This window comes from Ornithodoros turicata, chromosome 7, assembly GCF_037126465.1.
Source record: "Ornithodoros turicata isolate Travis chromosome 7, ASM3712646v1, whole genome shotgun sequence".
NCBI lineage: Eukaryota > Metazoa > Arthropoda > Arachnida > Ixodida > Argasidae > Ornithodoros > Ornithodoros turicata.
The window spans coordinates 40,507,067-40,534,010 of NC_088207.1; the positions used below are offsets into that span (position 1 = coordinate 40,507,067).

Here is a 26,944-nt window from a genome sequence, read left to right on the forward strand (position 1 = left end):
AATAGAAACTAGAAAATCATTTTCATAAGGGACCACAACGTTCACAGAATGAAGTATAATGGTATTAGGCATTATTCTACCTTTTTGTATTGTATAATGGTATAGGAGCACAGTAATACTCCTTGACCATTCCAGTTACCGCCTCTCATCCCGCTTTTTGTTGTTGTTTTCCTTTGCATATTTTTCTAATACTAATACATTGCTTTACGAATGCATTGATAATGCAGGAGATACATTTCAGTAGGTAGTGAATGCTTAAAATGAAGTGAAGTTTTTTTTTTTTTATTTCAATACTTTGACTAAGTCATCCACTGCTTGACAATCCGTGCTACGGGCTTTGCATGCTGTCCAAAACACAGCCCAAGGCGTTTTCCAAATGGTTTTCTGCAAAAGAGGGTACAGTGTCAATTTACCGAATAGTACGTAATAGTACGTAATGTAGTAAGAAAAACACGCTCCCCGCGTTCACCCTCGCCACTCCGGCTGAGACGAGGAGAAACCTAATACCACGCCACCATTGAAGTTAGACCGGGCGTTGCGCTTCGTTGGTCATTGTACAGCACCCTGTCCCTTTTCCAGTTCTCCCAGTGAATTGTGGGTAGGACGAGTGGCCGAATTGTGACAGAGCCAGCAGCAAAACTTTTTCAGAGTCAGCTCTCCAGAATCAGCGAGCCGGAACTACGTAGCGTCAGCGCGAGGTTGTAGGCAGATCACAGGCCGGCACTGCTCTCCACCACCGTTGCGCACGGTCGCTTTTTGCGGCGTATTTTAAAGGAGTACAGAGGGCCTTCCAAAAAATTTTCAGATTAAGACGTGTGATGAAAGTGTGTGTGTCATTTGACTGAATGACGCTAAAGGTTTTGATGTGTGAAATTTGTTTCCCAGAAAAACACATGGGTCCGCGCCTCCACCCTTAACTCGCCACTCCGGGTATTACGAGGAGGAGAAGGTATGATGTCACGTCACCGATGACGTTATAAGGAGAACTCGTTCTGGTTCGCCGGTCAGAACCCCGACAGAGCAGACGACAGAGGAGTAGCTGACAACATTTCTCTAGACCAATCTGCGAGCGTTCGAGGTTCCAGGCAGATCACAGGCTGGTACTGTTCTTCACCGCCGTTGCGCACGGTCGCTTTGTGCGGCGTACTTTAAATTCATGTTTGGAATTTCTGCGATAATTATGACTCTGTGGTTACTTCGTATGGTGCATCTTGTTTGTTTGAAAAACAAACAAGAAAAAAAAACAAGGGGAAATTGAAAAGCTGTAGTATCCCGTCTCCCGTGTAGTATCTGTAGTCTCCCGACTTGTTCTGCTACTCCTAACAAAAATTCTCGCCCCACCCCACCCCCAAAAACTACTTCTCAGGTGCTCTACTCGCAAGTTCGCTATTCACTATTCAGAAGTCCACTATCCACATGTTCACTGGCCTACTTAACAGTTTCATAGGAAGAAAACGGTGTTAAAAATGACTTCTGTGCTACTTTGAATTACAGTGAAACAGTGCTTAACATGGTGTGAACTCACTTTGGCCGTGATGCTGTCTTTGCTCTCGAATACGGTTGCCGCCGTTTTAGCTGTATCCAGGGAAACTGAATTATCCTTGTCAGTGTTGTCGGCGGAGCTCGCGCAATTCTGGAAATAGCAGCAACTAGTAACGCTGTCAACAATATTATGTGCAAATTTTTGCAAGCATGAAACAGCTCTGGTAATGCTCAGTTCACGCTACTCTGGAACGGCGGGAAAGCCAGCTGTCATCATACGCGAAGGCGTTACGTATGCAAGAAAATTGCGTTTCCGACGGTGTGCATGCACCGTGCGCAGGGCAGATTGCATTCCACCATCGCAATTGCGATTGCGTTTCGATCGCGAGCAAGTCTGACCTGGAGGATAGCATTCCAACAGGCGACATATGATGACAGCGAAGAATATACACATTGACTTTCATTACAGCTGACACACTCACGTTTGACATATCAGCGTCTACTGCAGCTGTACAGGCAGTTAAAGTTGCGGAGTTCAGCACTTCATCTGCTACTGCTGCAGCATCAGTCGCGCTAGGCGTTGTAATAGTGTAAGTTATCCCTTCTAGAGTGAGCGACAGAGCAACGCCTTTCCGGCTCGTTATCGTCGCAGCTGCTTTTGTCTGAAAATTAAAACAATTGTAGGGCGTATCATCGCAGGCATGGGTCCTCAACGGTCAGAAAAGTAAGCCTAGAACGGGTTCACACCAGGGCTACCAGCCTAGGCAATGCGTCGCATGCTTGCGGCAAAACAGGATTGCGCAGCCACCGTTGGTCACTGGCCGTTGGCGCACCACAAGTGCGCGCTTATCGCGATATACAGCGAAAATGTCACGAGCCGTCTCGTACACATTTGGTAGCTCCATGGAGGTTGACACTCACCAAATCTGCTTTCCACGGAGATGTAGGCATAACTTGACAGGGCGTGGTCGGGGGTTTGGTAATGGTCTGAAGAATGATATAGACACTGCGAAGGGCAAAGCGTTATCGGTATCAAGATAGCCAATCAATCTAAGGGACGATGAAAATGTTCAGAGGGCACCTCCGCGGTGTGACAAACACACTTGTCGCCGCGTTCAGACTAAACATGGAAACTCGTGCCTGTCCTTCCCAAATCGTGCGGCGAGATGGGTCCAAGTTCGAACGCCCCCGCGAGTCGACGCGGTGTCCCGCCCGATTTCATCACGCCGCGCTTCACCGTACGCGATTCAGCGAAGGGACAGCAGGAACATATGATCTCGATACACCACTTCCCACCGGATAGCTTCCCACTGCTTCTCACGATGGACGCACATAGACGGATTTACGGCTTCGACGAAGGAGCTCAACGGTGGATGCATGCCGAAACATACAGCGCACTGACTCATTCGCGCGACACCGTTCCGCTATGCCGCGCAGCGACAGTGCTTCGTTCCGCGCCGTTCCGCGCGTGGTTTGTACAACGTAGTGGTGTTCAGCTGTATAGAGTTGACGCGAACCTGCTTAAAGGGACTATGAAACGATTTTTTTCTTCGTTTCGTTCGAAAGCAGACATTTTTCTGAGTCTAGAACCGAAATTTTACTTTCGTCGCGCGAGCGGATTTCTCGGGAGCGAATTTAAACGGAGCGGCGAAGGGAGGACAGCTAGCGCCGCGCCGTGGCGAGCTGCCGAGCGGAGACACAACGGGCAACTTGACGCGACTACGGCCGGCTCAGCAACACGTCATCGTGACGTGTCGCCGAGCCGAGGAATCCCGCCAGGAGCATGCGCCGTAGGATCCCGCGTATGCGTTCATCGGGAGTGGAAATCTCCATGACAGCAGCTTTCGCGTGATCGGCAGATTTCGGCAGTGGCGGCAGCCACAGCGCGAGCTCGCGGCATTACTTGCCATTGTGCAACACCGGTGACGTAACGGGGAACCGAAGTGCGGTCCGTACAGTTACACCATCGGCAGGGAAATATGCGCGGGAGAGAAGGAACGCGGAAGAGACATTTCCAGCGCGCGCTCCTCGCAGAGTGGAGCGATTTCGTCCGGAAAAATTTGTGGCATATTAGTTTCTCTGCGGGAAGAACAGTTTCCAGTATGGGGGTTCGGGAAATTTCATAGTCCCTTTAAGTGGACGGAAGGGCTGCGTGCGCCGTTTTGATACCTCGACTATTAGCATAACCTCGCTTCCTAGATCTCACGCCGTCCGGCTATGTGTAATGCAGGTTCAGCCCGCGCTTCGGTGACAGTCTGGACACACGTTACAGCTCCCATTCTGTAATCCACACACCAACAGCACAGCACAGTATACCACAGCATAGAAGCAACATAGCATGTATAGGGCACGCGTACATCACACGAAGCGCCACGCGGACACCCTGCTTCTGCAGAGACGCTATAGCATAGGCTGGTAACTGGCCCTCGGTTCGGTGACTGGCAATGCCCTCTGTACATCTTCCACTTAACCTATCTGTAGAGTTTGGAATTTGTTTAAATGTAATGCAACCGCATTCAATGCAACTGCGGTGAATTCAATGAACAGGTAACGAATTCTGCAGGTGCTTTTCGTGCAGCGCACTATGGGTTCGATGTAGAAACGAACAGAACTAATGAGCCGTGAAAAACCCGATCCGAACTTGGGCTGGTAGCAACAAAGTACAGATAGTGCTGTAGAAGGACACCACGTCCAAAACTTACCCTTTTTCGGTATCAGCCATCCATTTATCAAGTTCTTTTTCGCCAATGATCCCCACAGCACGTTTCAGACTTTGCACCTTAGCATCGGTCTAGATATGACGACATTCAGTTAGACACTGGTGACAGTGAGCAAGAATTACAGTCAGGAAAGAACTGCGTTTGAAGAACGTAGTTCACGTGGCGTGGCGTGAAGTGGCGAGAGCCGCACGCAACTGAAAGCCTCAGCGCAAAGGCAGTGGTAAGTAATGTGTGAATGGTTTACCCAAATCCACCACAAGACACGTCATCTACCGCTGTGGTACAAGCTTTCGTGGGGTGGACCGCGCTTCATCAGGGGAAGCACGGTCCACCTCACGAAAGCTTCAGTGTTGTTTTTTGAGTGACTCATCGTGAGCGTACGCCACAGTGATTGGTTTGTGGATTCATTTTGCCCACCTGGGGGTCCCACCGTATCTAAGGTCCTTTGCGGAAGATCGCGTGGCAAAGCAACTTCTAACCTGCCACCAAGTTGCTGGCGTACTAAACCCGGTTCGAACCCGCTACCTCTGGACCAGTAGATCACGCCATCAGCAATGGTACCTCATTGCAAATAGGGCATAATTTGCAGTTTGCATCAGCTGTGATTGTGAAAAAAGGATGAAACACAATGTATACCTTCACTTTTTATGTGACTGATCTGCAGCATGAGTCTTTCGGGCTGTTGATTCACGTAACCCAATCACACATTGATATTAAATGATTAAAACAAAGAGGTCTTTGCATTCCATTCCGCAGGAGCACCTTGTCAACATTTGAAGCCTTTTTGAATATGCACTCAAAAGCATATATATTGGTTTGAGTCAAGTAGTACGGTACAAATACACGATTTGAAATGTACTTGAAGTACTTCCCATCACTGGCCGCTACATTCTAATCGTAGGTAGTGCAGTAACAACGGTATTCAACGTGGACGTTGTGCTTTGATAATCTGAGTGTTGCAAACAATGTTTTTTTCATTTTGTTCTTGGTGTGTCGTGTCCATAATCAGCAGTTCAGTACGCCACAACTAGGCATACAGCAATCGGGAAGCTCTTCGTACTTCTCTTGCACCATAGTCAACAAATTACTGGCACTAAACGTAACTTCGTTGTGCGCGCAATTGAAAAATGCTTCACCCCATGCAGAGATTTGCCTTTTCTTCACTGCGACATACGCCTGTAAATAAATTGCGATGCCCGATCATGAAAAGTAACATGCCATACATGTAGGGTTGCCACCTGTCAGGATTTCACTCGAACGGTTTCGGAAATTCATGGCTTGCGTTCAGTGTCCGGGTGAAGGTGTACTCCGAGCATAAAGTGTTAGGGAATTGAATTGTAGTAAAAAGCTACGGTTTTTCGTTTGCGTCATTCTCGACAATGATTGCGCGGTTGCTAAAATGAGCAATAAAGCTACGTTGATCCTACCTACTGATACTGAACCTATTATTAGAACCCTCTGTGCCTAGTGCTCAGCTCTAAAGACCAGGGACTGAAACCGGAACGGAACCCAATTTTTTTCAACCGTAACCGGATTGTAACCGCAATTCACCGACACCGTAACCAATTCATATGAATCTGTTCGCACCTTTGCGTTGCGATGCTATCATTACGATTGGATGTATAGACAGCACCTGCACTGTGTAATCGGCGAGCCCTCTGTGCCGGCGCGGATCAGAACGCAGGCTGCTCATTGCCGGGTTCATCGGTGCCTGGGATAGCTCCGCCCGATGCGGTTTTCCTTAGTCTAGTCGGTGAATTCAATGAACAGGTGAGGAATTCCGCAGGGTCTTTTCGTGCAGCGCACTATGGGTTCGATGTAGAAACGAACAGACCTAATGAACCGTGAAAAACCGAACCGAACTTGGGCTGGTTGGTGATTCATAGTTAAAAACGATAAAACCTTCAGTGCAGGGAGGACGGAACAGTCGAGGACACACACTATTACACTATCTTCAGCATTCATGTCAACCACTAACGGTTGCGTGTGCAAGATATAGTGGAAGTCTGACACAAGAGGGGATAAAGATAGAGGAAGGCCTTGTTTCGCGAAAAGTTGGTTGGAAAATTTTGTTGGCAGTTCAGTGTACTATTGTGTGTGTGTGTGTGTGTGTGTGTGTGTGTGTGTGTGTGTGTGTGTGTGTGTGTGCGCGCGCGTGCGTGCGTGCGTGCGTGCGTGCGTGCGTGCGTTCCGTCCTCTTTCCCTGCACTAAGGGTTTTATAGTTTGCAAAAAAAAAAAAACTGGCACATTGCTCCGAGTGTACTCCGTTACGCCGGTGCGACGACCAGTGGGATTCGAGACCCATCAATGTCCATTCTCAAGCAACCATACCAGCTGTTGCCAGTGTAGTGCGTTACGTATTTTGCGGTGTTTTTTACATGGTTATCGAAGCCTGATTGTCGGGATCGTTTCGCGTACTCGAGGGGTTCGCAGCGTCGTGCAATGCCATCCTGGTCAGCAATCGCGGGATATGGCCGCCGTTCGCTTACATCATGGGTAGGTTTCGGGTGAAGCGAGAGGCATGTGAAACAAGCCGCTGCGGTGACAACAATATATATATATATTTCCGCTCAGAACTGGGTTAGTGAATGCCCGAGCTCCACAAAAGCTAGTCTTTGACTCCTGCAGGAGGGGATCATAAACGGAGGACAAATAGGTTGTCACAAATAGCTTCACTTTTCCGACGGTTTACCTAGACCAAGTTGAGTACCGCAGGGATTTCGGGTAGATATCGGGTTGTACCCGAAAATTTGGCCGGGGGAGGGGGCTATCGTGAAAAATTCGGTTTAACCCGAAAACGAAGAACCCTAATCATGGGATACGTACGCGTAGGCTTTGTGACGTTAACGGCGGTGACACTTACCAGCTTCGTGTTCACATCGGTTGCGGTAGTTGTTTCGGAATCGATATCCATCAACGCAATACTTTTGAAATCCACAGGTATTTTGTCCAGGTCAAGTTTTCCGTAACTGACGCCGATGTAATACTTGTCGTCATTAGCCGCCTTTGTGTGCACGGCTGCGTACAGGGCATCTGAAAAAGTAGGGGACGAAGATTACGGCAACACCTCGTAGATAGCAGAAGGCCAGCGCTGCGACCCGCACGGAGGTCTGCGTGGGCTTTGCGAGATTTTCTTTGTTCTTGAGCTTTCTTGTGCGACGTAGTGGTCGGCCTAAGTCCTACGTACAGGGACGCCTGCTGAACGAGCGAACAAGCGAAAAGCCCGAAGCAGCTCAAAAGGGCCTTCGTGCATGACGTAAGACTGGCACTTTCTTGATGGCAATAGGTATTTGGAAAATCCACGACCATCCTGCCTATGCCAGATCCCTCAACGCCTCAACGCGGAGAGGCTCGTATCCAGCACGGTAGCCTCAACGGGAAAATTCGTTTACTCGTCTCGGTGATTAGCGTAATGACTGATGAACAATGAGGGGGATGATTAGTCTTGAGAACACTGCAATGTACTTGACTTCAGGCTATCTTTCGTACAGCATTTTGCAGAAAGTTATGGTCCTCGCTGTCCTAACCTGCCCTAGACGTAGAAGCATGACCGGGGGCATACCTGTAGGATCGCTTGCCATATCCCATGCGGGATCGTAGTACATGACACCATCGCAGTTGCTGAAAGACATTGCAGTTGTCGCTGTACACGATGTGTCCGGCTTAACCACGCAGAATATGGGAATATTCGGTGCTTCGACGACCGTTGGTGTACCTGTGTAAAAGTGGTTAATTACCTGGTATTCATAATTCGCGAATTCGTGTAGGAGTCCGTTTCGGCAATCGTTAGCGGGACCTTCGCGACATTAGCGACCAAGGATTAGCCGGGCACGTGTAGCCCCTACATGCCGGCTTGCGAATAGACGCTTACCAATGCAATAACAATGACACAGGTGATACATTATGCTAAGTGATATTTATGTTGAAGTGGCGCTCCAATTATAGAAATGTTTCACAAGAACAAATTTTTCGAGAATAAAGGTCGATGCGAGATAAAGAGATTTGTCGTTCCCGCTACCCACATTTCTATCGCGATTTCCACTACACGTTATGACACGGGTCTCAACCGGATTGTCTCCGCAGTCACTACTCGCACGACCTGTGGAAACCGGCAAGTACAGGGCCGTGGACATACAAGGTCTGCTTAGATATGCGGCAGAAGCGCAAGGCGCGCTAAACGCATTATGCCACACAGAGCTAGCACCGCTTAGGACTAACGCTGCGCCTATGGTCGAAAGAAAACCTGAGGGGTTCCAGCAAAGAGTTTGATTGCGAATCCAGCTACCGTTCAACACCTCGCGACACTACGAAAGTTGCCGTAAGCTGCGGTGCCGTACTGATTCGTTGTCTACCAGCCTTTAGTCTTCGCCCATCGCCGTTGGCATTCCGCGAAGATTCGCTACGCCATGCTGTTGTGTCCGACATTCCGTAGTGTATTATTTTGATCAAAAGCGTAATGGACGACGCCATAGAGCCCACGCTGTGCACAGCTCGCTGGCCGCCGTCGGGGGAGTAGAGGAATGCTCTACACCTGGCGGTGGCCAGCGAGCTGTGCACGGAGTGGGCTCCAGTGGACCCCTATTTCCCCAACATGGCGTCGCCCATTGAGCTTTCGATTGAAACTGGAAAGGAACATCCGTGCCTATAATAAACGACGGATGGACTATTGAGACAAGCAAAAGAACTCGCAGAAAGCAAAAGAAAAGAATTCGCTTGCGCGAATCCAACCTCCCCTTGTTATTTGCCAACCACCAACCAACCAACCAACAAGCAAAAGAACGAGAACGGCTGGGAAGACGTGCGACTGTCAGTGTCCATATTTGGGGTATACTAACCGTAGAGCAGTGGTCCAAACATAACAGTGCCAAAGATGGGAACACGAATTTCAGCACACGGGTGTGCTTTCCCACTACGAAATGTGAAAATATCCGGTAGCGTTTTCGCTGCGGTGCGCCGAATTGCGTCGGACTATGATCCCGGTAGGACGAGGAAGCGTGGCGTAGCGAACGCTGGCTGTCTTCGCGGAAGGCGAGCAGCAATGGGCGAAGACTATACGTCGTAGACTCGTACGTGATGACGGCAGTCTCGCTTTTTGTCGCCGTCCAAATAAATTCCAGCGAAGGAGCTGTCAGGACGATAGTGAAGTGGAGCCTCCGCGGTCAAGAAAGTTCCATGCATATATACCCGGTGTCTGTGCAATACCATCTACAAGCGACGCACTGTGAATGAGTGGGAGACGCTCATTATTTAAATAAAGCAGGGCACCGTTGGCATCAAAACGGGTGCTACCACTTTTGGGACCTTCAGTGGACACCGCCAACGAAGCGGGTCATTTGTTGTTAGGGTGAAGCGCAAAATGATCTTCCACTCCCTTATCCACGAATGAATTACTTGTTTGAGCTTACTTCGCAACGGGGAGTGCTCAAGAATAAGTGACAGCACTAGACAGGCTTCGTCAGTCCCCCTGCCCGCTTTTCTGAGTGATACACGCCCTTTCTCTGCTAAGATCGCAACCCAAGCAGCACAGTGTACTGAAGGTCGAGTGCAATAGGGGTGGACGGTATATGTCTTATCAATGTTCTTAGTTTCACGAGTGTGTTCAAGGCCTTCCAACTATCCGTCCACCCCTATTGCACTCGACTTTCAGTACATTGTGCCGCCTGGGAAGGGCGCAGCAGCTAATCAGAGCTAATACCTTGATATCACATGCGTTGCGAATTGAATGTGCGTTTGTTCCATTTAAATTTCACACTGTGCGTCGCTTGTAGGTGGCAGTTCTTGGATTGGTACACCCGTTTCCGAATTATTTCGCCCGGGGATGACACCCGGTGAGTCATTTGATGCAAACGCGCTGTCGCGCTTATCCAAGCTCCTGCACCAACCGAGGCAGTATTGAGCCGCGCGGAACTTCACAGCTCCCGCTCCACTAAACGACAGGGTCGAGGCGAGCGACGAGGGATTACAAGTTTCTCGTGTCATCCAAAAGACGCCGCCAACACTGCCTATCAAAGTCACCGCCACGGTTGCCGGGACAACACGTTTGCTTCAGTGTGGAGGCCTCACTTCAGCATCATCCATCTACACAGTACACGGAGGTCTGCCTGGACCTTATTTCTCTTCTGAATTGTCCTGACAGCTCATTCGACGGAATTTTCATCTCTGGCCACTCCATTTGCCTGTCTTCCCGTGCGTTGAGCAAGAAGCGGTCTTGAGTCTGCTTTCCTCTTCCTGCTGCGCAATTGGCTGGGAGCGTGTCGTTTCGTTCCCAGGCTCCCGCTGCTCCCCATAGAGCGCATAGTTTCACGTAATTCAGGCAACACCGAGCAAACGAGCAATGTCCATTTGGCTCTTTCGGCCGGTCCTTGCTGGCTCTACTGGTTTTCTTTGCAAATTGCTTCATTGCATCGTATTGACACATTCACGGTTCCAGCGAAGCCGGGGCCACCTGGCAGCGAGTGGAGGTTCGAGATCGCATACGAACAGCGGCGCGGCTTCACGGCGGAAGCGGTACACGTTTCTCTTGCTTGTGGATAGGCTGGCAACCATATATCGAAATCGAAAAGAGGAATGGAAGAGGGCACTACTAATTCCTTTTCAACCTCTTGGAATTAACCCACAATTTCGTTCAATACTTTCCTAATCAAGAACAGAAGTCCCATGTGTCAACCCACCACGATATTATCTTAATATTCGTCTTGACATTTATGCATTTTCAGACCACAAGCAGTAAGCAATATCACCGTACTAATGCATCTACAAGCATCTACAGCTTTTTCCGGCGTTATTAATCCTCTTGTCTACATTTTAATCCTCATTTCACATAATTTAATCAGTTTCTCATGCAATTTAATCCAAGTGACTATGTTTGGGCTACAAGACTTTTTTGTGTATTTTGGGACAATTCCCATGTGTACGCATATTGCACATGCTTTTCACTAATATTGTGGGTTTCTGCACCATAACGGGATACTGTGGGACTGTCAATCTGGATTACGGTGTTATGGTATTCCCATGTCTACGAGTATTACCCATGGTTTTCATTAAAAACATTTCTGCATTGTAATGGGATACAGTGGGACAATTTCCATGTCTACAGATATTACATATGCCTTTATTAAAAACATGGGTTTCTGCATTGTAATGGGATACTGTGGGACTGTGTATATGGATTACGATATTGTGAGACTATTCCCATGTGTACGGATATTGCCCATGCTTTTCATTAGATATGCGGGTTTCTGCACTGTAATGGGATACTGTGGAACTGTGGATATTGTGGGAGTATTTCCATGTCTATGGGTATAAACCTCTACCCGAGAAACGTCATCATGACGTTGGTAGACACACCGAACCCAAAACAGATCGGAAGGGATGAGCTGGGTTCCACGAATGGGCAATTGTTACCTGCCTCCTATTGAAAGTAAAGTAGGACCGAAGGTCGCGTCCTTCAGCGCAGTTGCGCCGACGTCCTGCTTCCACTGGCCCAACCCGAGGGATAACAATCATCGGGATTTTCATCACAACATCCCGGACCCCCGGACATGTGTAGACATCGGAGAAACTCTGGTGCAGTTTTCACGGTCACTACGAAATGTTGCTTCCGCTTTCGTCACACAGTGTCACCATTTTCTTGACACAAACAGCCGCCATCCTGCGGTATACCGCCAGCACCGTATCGACACGCACGCGGAAAAGTACTCATAGCCATTGTGTGTGTGTGTGTGTGTGTGTGTGTTTTGCAGCAAAGTAAAGGTCGTATAGTACAATATAAATGAAATCAAAAAGGGCCTTTCGCGAAACGGTCGTGCAACTTATTGCTTGTTTGCACAGCCATCTATAGGCAGCCACGCACGACACGCGTCACGTGACGAAGTCACGCGTCGAAATTGCGCGATATAGCGTGTTTGACCTGTCCGGCCGGTTGCCCCGCCTGTATACTAAATTATTAGACATTGGTAACCGGAACCAGGTACCTCCACGCTCGAAACATTACCGTGAAGCACTCGAATTTACACAAAAAGCACTGCGCAAATCATTGGTTTTGGCCCTGTTCATAAAAAATACCAATGGGACATGCCAGCATGATTGCTTCCCCTCTAATATTTGAGTACGTCCGATATCAGCCACATTCCAGCTTCCAATCAGTCAGCGCGGATCCACTGGAGCGGGAGTCCGTATTATGAACAAGATGTGGCTGCGTGTCACTGTCGCGCAATGTTAACGGCTTGAACAGGCGTGCATGCCAAAATTCTTGTCATTCGCTTGACCTTGTGACTGCCACGTCGTCTCCTCACACTGTCGACAGACTATGGCAGGCGACAGGTTATCACATTTGTCAATTGAAATAGTTGCGTCTATAGTGTCGACTTACCGCAGGCCGTAGCTCAGCGACAAAAGCACAATAAAAGGTTCCATTATAAGGCACTATATGGGGCCCAGCTGCAAAATATGCTTTGTGTGTTCGTCATATAATACGAGTATTACATATCGTGTCATATTTCGAATTTTTTATATACAGTTTTTTTAACGTTTGCCATGCCCTTTGTTTTGCTCCTGCTGACGTTACTTCAAGGTAGGGGAATGACCGGCACAAAACCAAGCTACACATCTAAGCTAGTACGCTGCTTTTGAGCTGCTTCGTGCTACACAACCAGTAGACTCGGCAAGGACCCTAGCTTGGAGACAGAACCCGCGATAAGTCAGTAGGAGTATTACAGTGTGCGAGTGGCCCTTCTCGAAGAAGTCTGCGCATGCCGTAGATGTAGCAAATTCGCGACATAGCGTACGATTTCGCTGTACATTTAAGGAATGTGCATTGCAGTGTGCAGTGTGATAGTTCACGTATTTACGCAAAAACTACTGGAGCAACATTCTCAACTAAGTAAGGTATACTTGCACGCATGTGGAGGAGCGCTCGCCGTAATAATGCATAACGCCGAACGCAATCGGATGCAAGTGGTAAAATCGATACAGAACACAGTGCGGGTGTCGTATGTCAGATGGGAACTTGGAGAAAGGAGGGGGGCGGGGGAGCGGCACCACCGGAGTTGGCACAGGATGCCGAATTATGTAGAGACGGTCCTGATTTCGAGAGTGTCATCAGGATAGTTATGCGGCGGTAATGTTCTGTCAAACAATGTTCCTCGGGATCACCGGGCCTTCGCTTCCTGAAAGGCAGAAGGCGCTGCTCAAGAGCAAAACGTGGGTGTTGTGGGTGGGTGCACCGTTGATCCGTAAACAATACTGGCGAATGGTGACGACCCAGGACACATTTCGTACAGATCGGTAATAGCAGAGTGCTTCAATTCGCCCCATGGCTTTCGCTGGATTGAGTGTCCATAGGGCTACGATAATACTGGCCTGCCTAGACTATAGCTGCAAACTATGCCACGGTTTATCAGTGCGGTTCACCTGTCGTATCCCTGGTTCCAATACTATGCAGTGCTGTACCTGCTTGAAATCGCGCCTACGGCATACACTCGTCAACGCCTTAGCCCGGAAACGCATATCGCTTGGAAATCGGATTTCTGATGACATACGCGTGAACCATACGAACCGTACGCGCGAACATGAACCTAGATGCACACCAAACATTTCACGGACTTACCGCCGGATGGTGTCTTCGTCCAGTCATCTTTGGTCTTTATTACGTCGACCGGGTTCTCATATCTCATGGGGCATTCAGATGGGGTGGGTGATTTCTTACACATTACATCAAATAGTGTCCATCCTGGGACGTCCGTTGGTGTGGCTGTAGCGGCGTCAACCTGTAATGTTGCATGACCTCTTGAGAAATTCACTGACATCCGATTTCAACTGCCTTCCACAAGTCGACCGAGTGCAAACCTCTACTGATCGTCAAATCGACTGAAGACCACAGTCTGCTGTGGTGCCTCGCCGCGCCTTGTGGCACACCTTGACACTCCGCACAGTCCATTTTGCAATCGCAACATAGGCATTGCATATGGGCACGCATTCATGGACAGCATGGACTATTGCACAGCGCTGCGCACGGTGCTGCTCGGCGCATCGGAACTGAACGAACTCCGCGGCTCCGTACTGGCTCGCTATACATAACAGCAATGTGCGTGACATATCACCATCCATAATAAAGTTGTGCGAACGTATTACGTGTATGCAAACACTGGGAGGGCGACCGTGACGTCGCGGATGCTGCCGGTATAGGCGACTGACGCGGCTTACATGGTCTACATAGTTGGTTTACAAGGCTTAGCGTCTGCTGCAAGGCTTAGTGTCGGTCTAGCGACATCGAATTCCTGAATTGCCATTGCCTGAACACCCCCATGGCCTGCGGTAGACTACTGGAATTTACCTGTCAAATTGCCAGCAGTACTAATGTTTTGGAGCTACTGTTTGCACATCACAGAAATAAAACCCCTAAATCAGCCATTACCTTTGCCTTCAGAGTTGCATCATTCTCGTACACCTGCAGCTTCATCTTTGTTTTATCTTCCACCACAGCGATGTTGTGATTAGTTTCCTCAATTCTTTGTTCGCACCCCTGTTAGAAAGCATAAATGTGGTTCCGATAACTTCTCGCGAAGCAACGCACTTACAGTCTCTTCGAACAACGCTTGTCCTTCGCTGCCTGTCATCGTTTGGGTGAACAAATTAGCGGCGTCTACGGCAACAGTACTTGTGTACTCGAACACCGCTACGGAGGCAGAAATGGAGAAATGCACTTTCCCGTCCTGTAGCTTCTGTAGAGTTGCTTTGACGTCAGCCTGGGAAGTCAGTTAATCGGTTAATACTCGGTACTGGCTTGTGAACTGGCAATACTGTACACTCTTAAAAATGAACTTCACCACATAGCACGCTCCTAGCCAACCATAATATCGAATGATATCGATATCTGCCCCGATTTGTAGGCGGCGTACGCCTTTTTTGTGACAATTATGAACAGCATAAGTGTGTAAGAGTGTTCAGTGCAGTACAATACAGGGTGGACAAGGCCTTTAAGGACGGATACATAGAGCTGTTTGGAACTGTTTGTGCTCCGGTGTTTGCTGCTTGCTGGGTAGCTTGACAGGTCGAAACTGCCCCACAAAGCAGGTCTCGCTGCTGTAGAGTTGCTGCCTGACGACTCGCAGTGCTCCCCTACACTCTTAAAAATGAACTTCACCGCATGGCACGCTCCTAGCCAACCATAATCTCGAATGTCTGCCCTGATTTGCTGAAGACTGGAGTCGTACGCCTTTTTTGTGACACTTACGCTGTTCATAATTGTAACAAAAAGGCGTACGCCTCCCGTTTTCAACAAATCAGGGCAGACATTCGAGATTATGGTTGGCTAGGAGCGTGCCATGCGGTGAGTACGGCATCCCGTATCCGCCCCTAGCGACCACTAAGCATGCGCTGCGAATACGCACGACAGACTAGGTAATACGCGGCGACCGCGTCCAGTTACATACAAAAGTAGCAGTGGCAGAAACACCAGTAGGAGCTGTGACCCACACTGATGGAGCTAGAGGGCCATCGCCTGTTGGCTTTTTCATGTGAGTTTCAAGTACAATGAGGTCAGCCCTGCGAGAAACATTTTGGGTGTTAAAAACACGGCGTAGCAGAGCTTCAACTTACTTCAGTGCTGTTATCTTGTCCTGGCTTTTTTCAATATCTTTGACGTATGGGATACTCACGATCAGCAATTTCTTAGCGTCGAGTTTCTGTGGCCGAACGTCCGAAAGAAATCTATTAGAACAAACATTCAGGGTACATTCATTCCAGCACAGACCTTCAGAGTTGATTCCACATCTCCTTCAGAGGGGTCAACACCCAGAACAGCGTAACCGTTAGTTAACGAGCCTTGCAGCGTAGAAGTCAGATCATTTGGTTGCATTTTTTTCAGGACCTTGAACTCGAACCCTATGTAGTGCCGTTTGTCTGTTGCTTTGTTGGCTTTGAAGGTGCTGATATCTGAACCAGAACACCACCGATGAACGTGGCGAGATTTCACGCGCACAAGTAATATACCTCACCTGGATCGTCATTCATAACGATGATATCTGTGCAATCTGTCAGTTTTCCTGTATCCGTACACTCCTTGGATACGCAAGCCACGAAATCCTTAGGTACTGGAAAATAAAGATTGCACATAGGTAACATCCCGAATTGCTTCACAGCTGTGACCGAAATGCGATTGCCAGTCCAATAGGTTGGCGATTCATCAGGACCTCTACACTGTTAAAACAGAACTTCACCACATAGCACGCTCCTAGCCAACCGTCATACCGAATGATATCATTCTGTGTCATGATTTGTTCAGGGGGAGGTGCCTATAGGCGCCTATAGTGTCTTAGGCGGCCAATTGAGGCCTTGTATGTATTTGCCCCTTCTATGTTGTTCCAGCCTCAGAACATCAGTTCTTTCATGTTCATCAGTTGCCGCCTGCGTCGATCCCGTCGTATGAATGTGTGTGTGAGCAAAATGTAAGAGTGAAAGGAGGATGAGTGAGAGAGTGGATGGTTTGTCCCTTCAGATGACGCACCCTGAAAGTCGCTGGGAAGGTTAGCTGGGTTAGCTTAGCTCAATTGGTAGAGCCCTGGACCGGCAATCCAGAAGATGTGGGTTCGAGTCCTACAGCTGGCTAACCTTTCAGTGACTTTCTTTCATCGTTAATTTCTTAGGCAAATTGAGGCCTTGTATTTGTATGTATTTGTCCCTTCTATGTTGTTGCAGCCTCAGAACATCAGTTCTTTCTTCTCATCATCAGTTCTCAGTTCTTTCATATTTCGTGTAGTATAGGTTTCGGAGGCGCGGTTACACCGGCAAAGCGGTAGCAGAATTCAGGGACACCTCTCTGATGCCGGTTTTGCCTGATAGCAGAACGACGTGTAAGAAAGCTCACTTAACAGATAAGCACGAGGTGAGGAGGAAAGATTTCCCAAGGGGAAGAACAACGTCCGATCATTCAACGCCGTCCTTGGCAAAGGTTTGGCCAAGCTTGGGGATTGACATTGGCCTTACTCGGCCCGACTTAATACTACCAACGTTGGACCAATGTAGCAGACAGACCTATAAGTCTGGGCAATAGCCGGCCCTTTCTCGGCTAGGTGGCGGCCCACCGTTTAACAGCAGCAATGGGCCAACTATGCCCAAGCAACAAAGGTTGGGCCAAGCTTGGAAATAGCTAAGGTGGCCAACCCGGTTGCGAAGTATTCTTTAAATCGCACTTTTTTCATGTCTTCGAAATCTTTTTGCACTTCCCTCACACGTGCTGAGCTCGACCGCCATATTAACACCATTCGGATATGTGTAATACCGAAACGGAGAGAAAGAATCTTTGGACAAAAAATGGAAGAATGGAATGGCTGCAATGTGCAGAGGAATGCACGTTCACATGGCATTGCCAAGCACAGAGGTTGAGAAGTGTAACGGCAGTGTCCATTTCCTTTGATGCATTGGCATCAACGTAGAAGTGGACGCAGACAGCACATATACTATACTTATAGCTTGTCTTCCGTGATTTGGCGAATCCGACAGCTTTGTTTGCTGTCGCGGTTAAACAGCAAGGGTATTTAATTTACTCACACGTGCAACACTAAACTAATAAACTAATAAATAAACAGACAGGCAGACTACATACTAAGGGACTACTAAAATATGCATTCTAAACTGTTACTAGACACTAAACGATTATACTAACCGAATGCTAAACGTCAGTCACGCGACTACTAACGACTAACTAGATACTAAAGTCCACGGAAGAAAGAGTGCGAAGAGTAAAAAATGGTTCAGGGTAACCCACATATCGGAGCCGCGATGCCCCCTGCCGAATCCAAACGGGCGCACACTTTTAAGGGGAACACACGTAAAAAACAAGTTCATGGTTGCAGATATCGGGGCTGAAAATCCGTCAGTCAACACGTGTTCCCGGCCTTGGTGTATTATCGGCCAACAAGCTTATTTCTTGATACAGATCTGTACCCTGGCCAATCACTTGCCAAGCATTGGCCAGCCAAAGCAGTCCAGTGGCATCGCCCGTATTCATACTGAATTGTCTCGCGGCGTACACTCTTAAAAATGATCTTCACCGCATAGCCCACTCCTAGCCAACCATAATCTCGCCTTTTTGTGGCCATTATGAACAGCATAAGTGTCACAAAAAAGCGTACGCCTCTCGTTTTCAACAAATCAGGGCAGATAACGATATCATTCGAGATGATGGTTGGCTAGGAGCGTGCTATGCGGAGTGTACGGCTGCCTACAGAGTTTTACGTGCGCCTTCGTCCTATCGTGAAGGAGGTTCCGTTGCAATGATTCGCTGTCAGCTCAACGCCGCTGGCTCAACGCCGCTGGCACGCAGCCGCACGCACGCATTGAAACGCAATAGTGTGAACCAGGCTTTACACTGCAAAAGCGTAGTTGCGCATCTGTCAGAAATATGTAACAGTGTGACGGAGGTCACATGTCCCTACAATTTTCGCCTCTGCGGTGTGTTCCAGAAGTTGCCCCACATTATCAAACTGTATAGCACGGTCCTAACAATCTCTAAACACAGAACTTCACCACATATCACGCTGTGCGCCAACCGTTACTGCGAATGATAGGGTTATCGCTTTTGACTCACCGTGGCAATTACCATATATCCAAATTTCCACAAAAAGGCGTGCGCCCCTTTCGCTCCTCGAATCAGAACCAATGGCAATGGTTGGCGGGCAGCGTGCTATGCGTTAGGACGCGTACGCCTCCCGTTTTCAATAAATCAGGGCAGAAAACGATATCTTTGGTTTGGAGCGTGGTATGCGGTGAAGCTTGCAAGTATGCGGTGAGGCTGTGTGTGTCAACCGTTGCCAAGAATGATAGGGTTATCGCTTCTGGGGCCCTATTCCGAGCTACGCGTGACCGACACTGTCGGTAGGCGAGGACCGCTCTCTCTCGATCGACCTTGCGGGAACGACCCATGCAACTTTTTATGTTCCAACGGCGCGTCTAACGATGGCGTGCTTTAATCGAGAGGTGCACTGCACGAGCAAGAGAGTTGTTTGCAACCGATGGCACGTGATGAGTCACGTAACGACGGCACCGAGCATTTGGTATTTCCTTGCCTTCTAAACGCATCGCTTCTGAACGACGCTGCTGCTGCTGAGTGTCGGTGCACGTGCGACTGCTCAGACCCAGATGTTTGGCCTGTCGATTAGAGAGCATTCAACAGAGATGGCTGCAAGTTACTTCGCGTGGCTGCTCAAGGCCAACGCGGTCGGAACCTATGTACAAGTCGACCTGCCTTCATCGCTCTGTGAGGCAGAAGCGGCCTCGAGCGGTGCCATATAAATGACCGTTGAAGCGGTTGAGGCCGACGGTGCCCGTATCCCGCACTCATGAGTCTCCTGCATCCCGGTCGTCGCCACTTGCCCTATCACAGAGGCGAGCTGCTTCTCCAGCTCAGAGCGATTCTTTCGGAGGAGGACCTCCTCCCGTCCCCCGCGTGTGGTGTGAGATGCGAGCCGCCTTTGGTGGCGCTTTTCCAGTCGGTCCAGTTCCCATTGAACACAACTTCAATCAAGCAGTGGGATATTGCAGTCGTCACTGCTGCCGCGAATTTTGATATTTTTGTTGTGTTTCGTATCTGATACTAATTTATGCACCTTTCTCCATCTCTCGACGGATTTCACTGCACCACCGCTGGCGTGTAGCCAGCTCGCACCACTCCATGTTTCTGTCTTGCGTTGTATAGCCAGCGGACAGCCCACCCGAGATTACGGTGAAACTGCTCCGAGGGGGGACGTGAAGCGCGGACCGGTGAATCCATCGCAGATAGAGGAAATTATGCGAAATTATGCGAAAAAGAAGCACGGCTTTTTTTTCGTCGTCTTTTATTGCCTATATTTGCTTTTATTTGAAATGCACAAAGTGATATTTGCGAAACGCGCTCGTGCAATCGCTTTGTCGTACTCGCCTGGGATGCGCGTGACGGTGACGTCGGAGGGCTGAACGATGGTAAATAACCCAAGCGCGCGATGATTTAGACCCCGAAATACCAAAAGTGGCATGTATCGTTTCCGCCGCCTCGATCGCTTCGCCTACAGACACCGTCGGTGGTCCGGAACTACATATTGTAGCTGCTCAACGGATTGGGAAGTCAGTGGTGCCTTTGCCTTTCACTGCATGTATTCACTGTCAGCGGTGGATGCTGCTATAGACTAGCAAAAAAAAAAAAGAAAGGGGGGGGGTTCGCAATAGTTCAGGCTTTCCTCAAGGGAAGGAGAAGCAGTCATGACCGTATAGTAACGAGCATTGCACACGTTGCTAGCTTATGAGGGTCCGGCAGTAGTTTTCTGGTGGTTCGTGTTAGAAGTTGCTCTTTTTCACGTTCCCGTCTGCTGAGCTCTCCCCGCTGAACAAGCGTGCGTATCGGTCAAACGACAGGATCGTTCACGCGCGGCTCGTCTGCAAGCACAGGCGCCGTCCTTCGATGACATCACACACCACGACACACGTGCCGTCGCTTGCAAACGACTCGATTGCGCAAGCGACGCACCCCGGAATAGGGCCCCTGATTCGAAGAGAGGGGGCGTACGCCTTTTTAGCCATGTATCTAAATTTCCACAGAAAGGCGAACGCCCACCTCTCTTCGAATCAGAAGCGATTACCCTTTCATTCGTAGCAATGGTTGGCGCACAGCGTGCTATGCTGTGAAGTGCTGTTTTTAGAGTGGGGAGATTTCAGGGATGCAGCGACTGTCTGTAGACCGGTGGTTATGTCACCGTTAAGTTACCGTGCCTGCCGGTAAGTGTGACTACTGATAAAGTGCGGTACACACAGTGGCATACCGGGCTCCCGGTAACGGTATACTTTCTTAAAATTCAGTGTTAGCGCCGCGAAGCAACTGTGGCTGTAAGTGGCGTACACTTCATGGGAAACTGTGCCGGCATTCGTCTGGAAAGCTCGCCGGAAAATACAGGGAAAACCTGAGACAGCACAGCCGGTGCGGTGATTCGATCCCGCGTCACCTATCGTCGTACGCTATCGCATTTGCGTATGGAAAGGATAGCGTTACTGGTTCTGCGCATGCACGACTACAACAGCACAAGAGCTTCGCGCAATGCGCAGAACCAACGCTATCCGTTCCGTACGCGAAGATGATAGCGTACGATATACTAAAACTGTACACCCTTACCCTCTATACAGGGTGTTTCAGCCCTGACCCAAGTTGACCCCTATTCACATCTTTGATAATAAATTGGCGACGTACTCGCCGGAAGATTTTCGGGCCTTCGCATTTAACTTGCCATCATTGAGGAAGGCTTTCGACAATTTTTAATTGCGGATTAATTTTTCAATGTAACTTCACCGAACCCTCACTTTCTTTTTTACAGAAATATGTCCTCCACGGATAACCGCTGGTCGGCACTATGCACAGTATCGCAACAGAAATTAGTCCCGCCTGCTTGATTTTCGTAGAGAAACACTCGCGAAATCTGCGTCTAGATGAGAAAGTGTCCCCGCCTTCATTTGTCTTTGCTTCTTTGTGATAAGACGGCGGCGCAAAGAAAGGTAAAACAAGAGGCGGGAACACTTTTCACCACCTTATGTGAAACACCCTGTATTCGCAAGTTCCGTAGACTCAGGCGACGCATCGCGTCCAAAATTGCAAGCACTAGAGATTATCGCGGGCGCCTGCCCAGTTAAATGGGAAACTGCGTAATCCTTTTATGTGCGTTCATCATGTCCGCGTTTTGTGTGCTCGTTGTTTCCGTTATTTCGATACGATGGGCAAACGATTTAAAAGCAATCTAACATCTCTCGGACAGCCATATTGGATTTCTAGGCGCGCCTCCTACAGGCCACCGAACTTGCGAATAGTTTGATCGTATAGAGTAAAGTCACGCATACGCCCGTGACGTTCGTCGCAAACGGACTGGAAATCACCATTCTACCGGAATTTGTGGTCGTTTCACGAATTTTATCACGTAACCGAGTGAACATAATATATGGAGTGAACATAATATGCTGTTCAACTAGGCCGCAAGTACACTCGCAACAGCACGCTGTGTGCCATCCCACAGTACACTTTGTAAGTTGTGAGGAATGGGAAAAACGAAACTTTCCTGTTCGTATACTTACTTGTCTCCTTCGTTACTTTGGAAACAAAGAAAGGGATCAGTCCATATGTGAGTGTTTTCATTGTGCAATAAACCTGCGGGTACCGCAATGACCTGAATAGTGGGCTCGTGCTTGACGCCTTCGTGCTGCTTTGCTCTCACAGGATCAAAACACTTACGAGCGGGAGCAAAAAATAGCGGTGCGGTACCCGTAGGTCAGACCCCAGGGGTCACAATGACGAGAAGCCTACAGCTTACCCACAGTACATACGCACAGAATCGTCCTTACCAGGTTGATCAGGTGTATCAGGTGTCTCAGGTTGACCAGGATGACTATCTGGCTTACCATCTGGCGCAGGAGTTGCCTTGGTGGAACTTGGTGCAACTGGAAAATAGTAAATTCATCGTTCATTTATCCTGTAGTTTCATCTCGGGGAAGTGACGCGCTTTGGTCCCCCATACGAACACTGTTGACTCTCGCGGGCCCCATGCAGTGAAGGTGTTGCTGGTTTGTGAGAGCCCACCTGCCGCTCGGGGAGGTTTACTGACTAATGAGACGCGAACGATGTTTCCCCAAGCCATATTTTCTATGCCACGTTTGCCGAACAAATGCTTCGAAAACGACTGTTGTCGCAAGAGAGCAGGGAAGCCGATACGACGTTATAAGATTACTGACTACACAGAGTGCAACGTGATTCTTTGCAGAATTGAGCGAAAAGGATTAAGGAAGACTATAAAATCCTGTACACATGCACACACGTACAGATTTTCCGGATAACGCGCGCGGCTCCTGCGAATACGGTGCGCGTTATACACGGAAATATTTTCGTTCTTTCTCAGGTCGGTGACTTACATATTCTAGTCTCTACCAGGGTGTGCTGTGACTTTCTCCCAAATCTCTCAAGGGTCAGTTGACAAAACCGGCAAAAGGCACCGGCAATTCATTTCAGAAGGCTGGCGTGATTGAGAAGGGACGCGAAACCGAAAGCGGAGAGGCGACAGAAGTATACTATTATGACATCCACTCTGTTGCACCGTAGTTGACTAACGATACACCGCCTTGGTTTGTGTACACTGGTGACAGCACCGAAGCTTGTATAGCAACATTGCGGTGCGATCTATAGAGTGTGCGTTATACATCGGAAAATACGGTACGTTATCGTTCGTTTTATATAGATCTCTACCTATATCTCTATAGATCTCTATAGGTCTCTATTTAGTGACTAGGTAGACAGACTGCATTCAGCTCGTTTTTTAGGGGTACGGGTTATACACGAGTGTCCGTTATACATCGGAAAATATGGTACGTTATCGTTCGTTTTATATAGATCTCTACCTATATCTCTATAGATCTCTATAGGTCTCTATTTAGTGACTCTAGCTAGACAGACTGCATTCAGCTCGTTTTTTAGGGGTACGGGTTGTACTCGAGTGCGCGTTATACATCGGAAAATACGGTAAGTCATCGGTCGTTATACATCTCTACCTATATCTCTATAGATCTCTATAGGTCTCTATTTAGTGACTCGAGCTAGACAGATTGCATTCAGCTCGTTTTTTAGGGGTACGGGTTATACACGAGTGTGCGTTATACATCGGAAAATACGGTACGTTATCGTTCCTTTTATACAGATCTCTACCTGTATCTCTAGATCTCTATAGGGACTGTGCGACACCTAAAGGGGGCGCGCTGCTCCGTCGCGACAGCGCCGCCAGTGGCGGTCTTGGAAGTATCCGACGTGATACCACGCCGCCCGTTCTATGCATTCTCAGTGGAACCGTAGCGTGCGTGGCGACCGCCGTAATTAGAATGGCTAATTTTCGAAGTGCAAATAATGTGGAATCTTTCTGGGGCGCGAACGAAGAGAATGGAGACAAAGTGCACAGAAGCAACCACCGTATTATAATATATCTAACAGTGCAGAAGGAGAACAGCCACTCGCGTCTGTCTGGTCAAAACACCTGTAAGAGGATGGTTATTTGACGCCTCACAGAATCCTGGCTTGCTAGCGAAGCCTATATACGTTTATTGATTCCAGCCACTTGTAATATGTTTTTGACTGTGTCTTGTATTCCTTTCGTCCTCTTTGCACACACATAGCTTCGTCACTGAAATTGTGCGTCCGTTTTATCCATACAAATAATCACGTAAGGTCACAACTTATTGTCTAAACTTGTACTGCGGTTTTTCCAGTATCTTCAGATACAATAACGCTAAAAAGATCCCCAGGGAAATTATATGAGCTTTTACCTCGGCTACCGCCGTAGGCTTGCGGAACGACAGCTGTGAAATGGTTGGAGCGTAAATACTAAAACTAAACCTTTTGGACAACGTAGAACTTCCGTTCTCACTGTGAGACTCGTCAACCAGATTACCGGGAGCAATATCGGCTCTGGCGATGAAACACATCAGTATCACGATCCAGCGGCGTTTCACAGTCACGAAAGTGGCAACTGTAAACCATTGATCATTTTGCAGGTCCTCATTCAGTTTGATTGAAACTAGAACAAGAGAAATAGAATATGTTGTGCACACCTCATGCAATGGCCGAACGCGCCTCACAAACGCTATTCGCTGCCAGTCTAGTGCCCTCGGTGGTATTGGAAGCATAGAAATCACGAGAAATGAACCATCAGGTCCCTAACGAAGAGTTGTTTTAGGTACTGGCACAGTTAGGAATGCAACAGTTCCAGTGTGGCAAAAAAAAGACACCCGCACTTCACATGTAAACAAAGCTGGCTACCCGGCGGCTATCACGCAAGGTACTTTCTCCGGAGGCCGCATCGCGGCGCCACCAGTTTGTCGCACACTCCCTATAGGTCTCTATTTAGTGACTCAGCTAGAGACTGCATTCAGCTCGTTTTTAGGGGTACGGGTTATATACGAGTGCGCGTTATACATCGGAAAATACGGTACGTTATGGTTCGTTTTATATACATTTCTACCTATATCTCTATAGGTCTCTATTTAGTGACTCTAGGTAGACTGAATTCAGCTCGTTAGGGGTACGGGTTATACACGAGTGTGCGTTATACATCGGAAAATATGGTACGTTATCGTTCGTTTTATATAGATCTCTACCTATATCTATAGATCTCTATAGGTCTCTATTTAGTGACTCTCGCTAGACAGACTGCATTCAGCTGGTCTTTTAGGGGTACGGGTTATACACGAGTGTGCGTTATACATCGGAAAATACGGTACGTTATCGTTCGTTTTATATAGATCTCTACCTATATCTCTATAGATCTCTATAGGTTTCTCTTTAGTGACTCTAGGTAGACAAACTAAAACCGAAACAAATCGGAAAGGGGGGGGGGGGGGGGGCTCCACGAATGGGCACTTCGCTGCCTCGTACTGAAAGAAAAGTAGCACAGAAGGTCGAGTCCCTTTCAGAGACCATCGTAATCCCCTCAAGACCGTGGATTTCGGGCGCGACCTCTATATTCGCGCTTAGTTCAACCCTACCAAATTGGTGACGCTGTCGAACACTATGACGTCATTTGTTTACAAACAGGGAGAGGGCTATTGCTTGTCGTACTGGCTCCGTGGCTACCGTAAGTGCAAATGCGGTAGCGTATACCCCTGAACACGTAGTCCTGTATAGGCTATTGACAGCGACACAGCTTCAGCAACGGAAGATACAATTTGTTTGGCACACCCCAATGAAACGCAGTTGTCACCGTTCCTACTTGTAACCCACCTTGTTCAGAGCTATCGGGGGTGCAATCTTATGCCTAGCTTACACTGCTGCATGGTTGACATGGCAACTGAAGTTTGGCTCGACCAAACTCCACGACCTTCGACTACGCAGCGCATCACTGCAATTGTCCGTTCTTTTGAAGAGTAGAGTTGTGGTGCAAATGAGCGAAGGCACTTCCCGTATCAGGAACGCACGCGTTTGAACAGTTTGTCGCACGACAACCGCATCCGCACGATATCCGTACCCTACCGGCAACGGCGAGAAGGGTGAACCAGTCAGAGGAGATGACAGCAATAATGACGGAAAATGACCTTATCCCGGAAATTGTTGGAAGCAGATAGGTAGCCCACCGAGCAGATGGAAGGAAATGCGGACAGTCGTACTGCACGCTTACCTGTAGAATTTCCGGTCTTGTTTGAGGCTGCCTCTTCTACTTTTGGTGTTGTTGTTCCAGTTGCTGAACCTGTGATCACACAGAGGTCATTCGGGCTAAAGGGAATAGTAGTGCAACTTACCCTTGGGAATCAGCAGGACAATGATTATTACTATGGTGACAACGATGCCTACAACTGCCGCCAGGACAACCTTGGTCTGTGCTCCTCCGGCATCAGCGTCTCTGCGAAGCCGTATGGCGTGAGCTAACGTAAACTCGCATTCGTTTTATGGGACCCACGCAACTCACCCTGCCGCTCCTAAAAAATAGTAATAACAATTAGAAATAAACAATTGGTAAACATTACGATATGCAACTATTACAAAAATAGATCGCCGTACCTGACTCGGCCTTGGAAGCGTCTCCTCCCTCTGAAAGAACAATCACATCAGCGGTTACAGCTGTAATTGTACCATTTATCCTAGAAGTCCCTACCCCTGAGACCCACTAAAAAGACCAGAACACTTAAAGGTTCACTCAAAGACGTCCGGTAAACCAGCAGGTACTGGTGTCATCACCCCTGAGTCCTTTAAGCCTTCCTG

The 26,944-nt window shown here is 48.5% G+C and overlaps 1 protein-coding gene across 1 annotated transcript; it reads right to left on the minus strand.

Moving 5' to 3' along the window:
• Positions 1-266: 266 nt before the first annotated feature.
• On the minus strand, positions 267-26,615 carry LOC135401106 (uncharacterized). The gene is made up of 18 exons (XM_064633284.1): positions 26,485-26,615; positions 26,364-26,432; positions 22,555-22,650; positions 22,288-22,302; positions 16,200-16,295; positions 15,956-16,137; positions 15,802-15,887; positions 15,636-15,747; positions 14,781-14,948; positions 14,618-14,725; positions 13,811-13,970; positions 7,766-7,918; positions 7,067-7,236; positions 4,185-4,273; positions 2,404-2,488; positions 1,965-2,144; positions 1,526-1,633; positions 267-384 (listed from the first exon to the last, which is right to left on the minus strand). Exons 5-18 carry the CDS (start codon positions 16,213-16,215, stop codon positions 283-285), a joined length of 1,719 nt encoding a protein of 572 aa, XP_064489354.1. The 5' UTR covers positions 16,216-16,295; positions 22,288-22,302; positions 22,555-22,650; positions 26,364-26,432; positions 26,485-26,615; the 3' UTR covers positions 267-282.
• Positions 26,616-26,944: the final 329 nt, after the last annotated feature.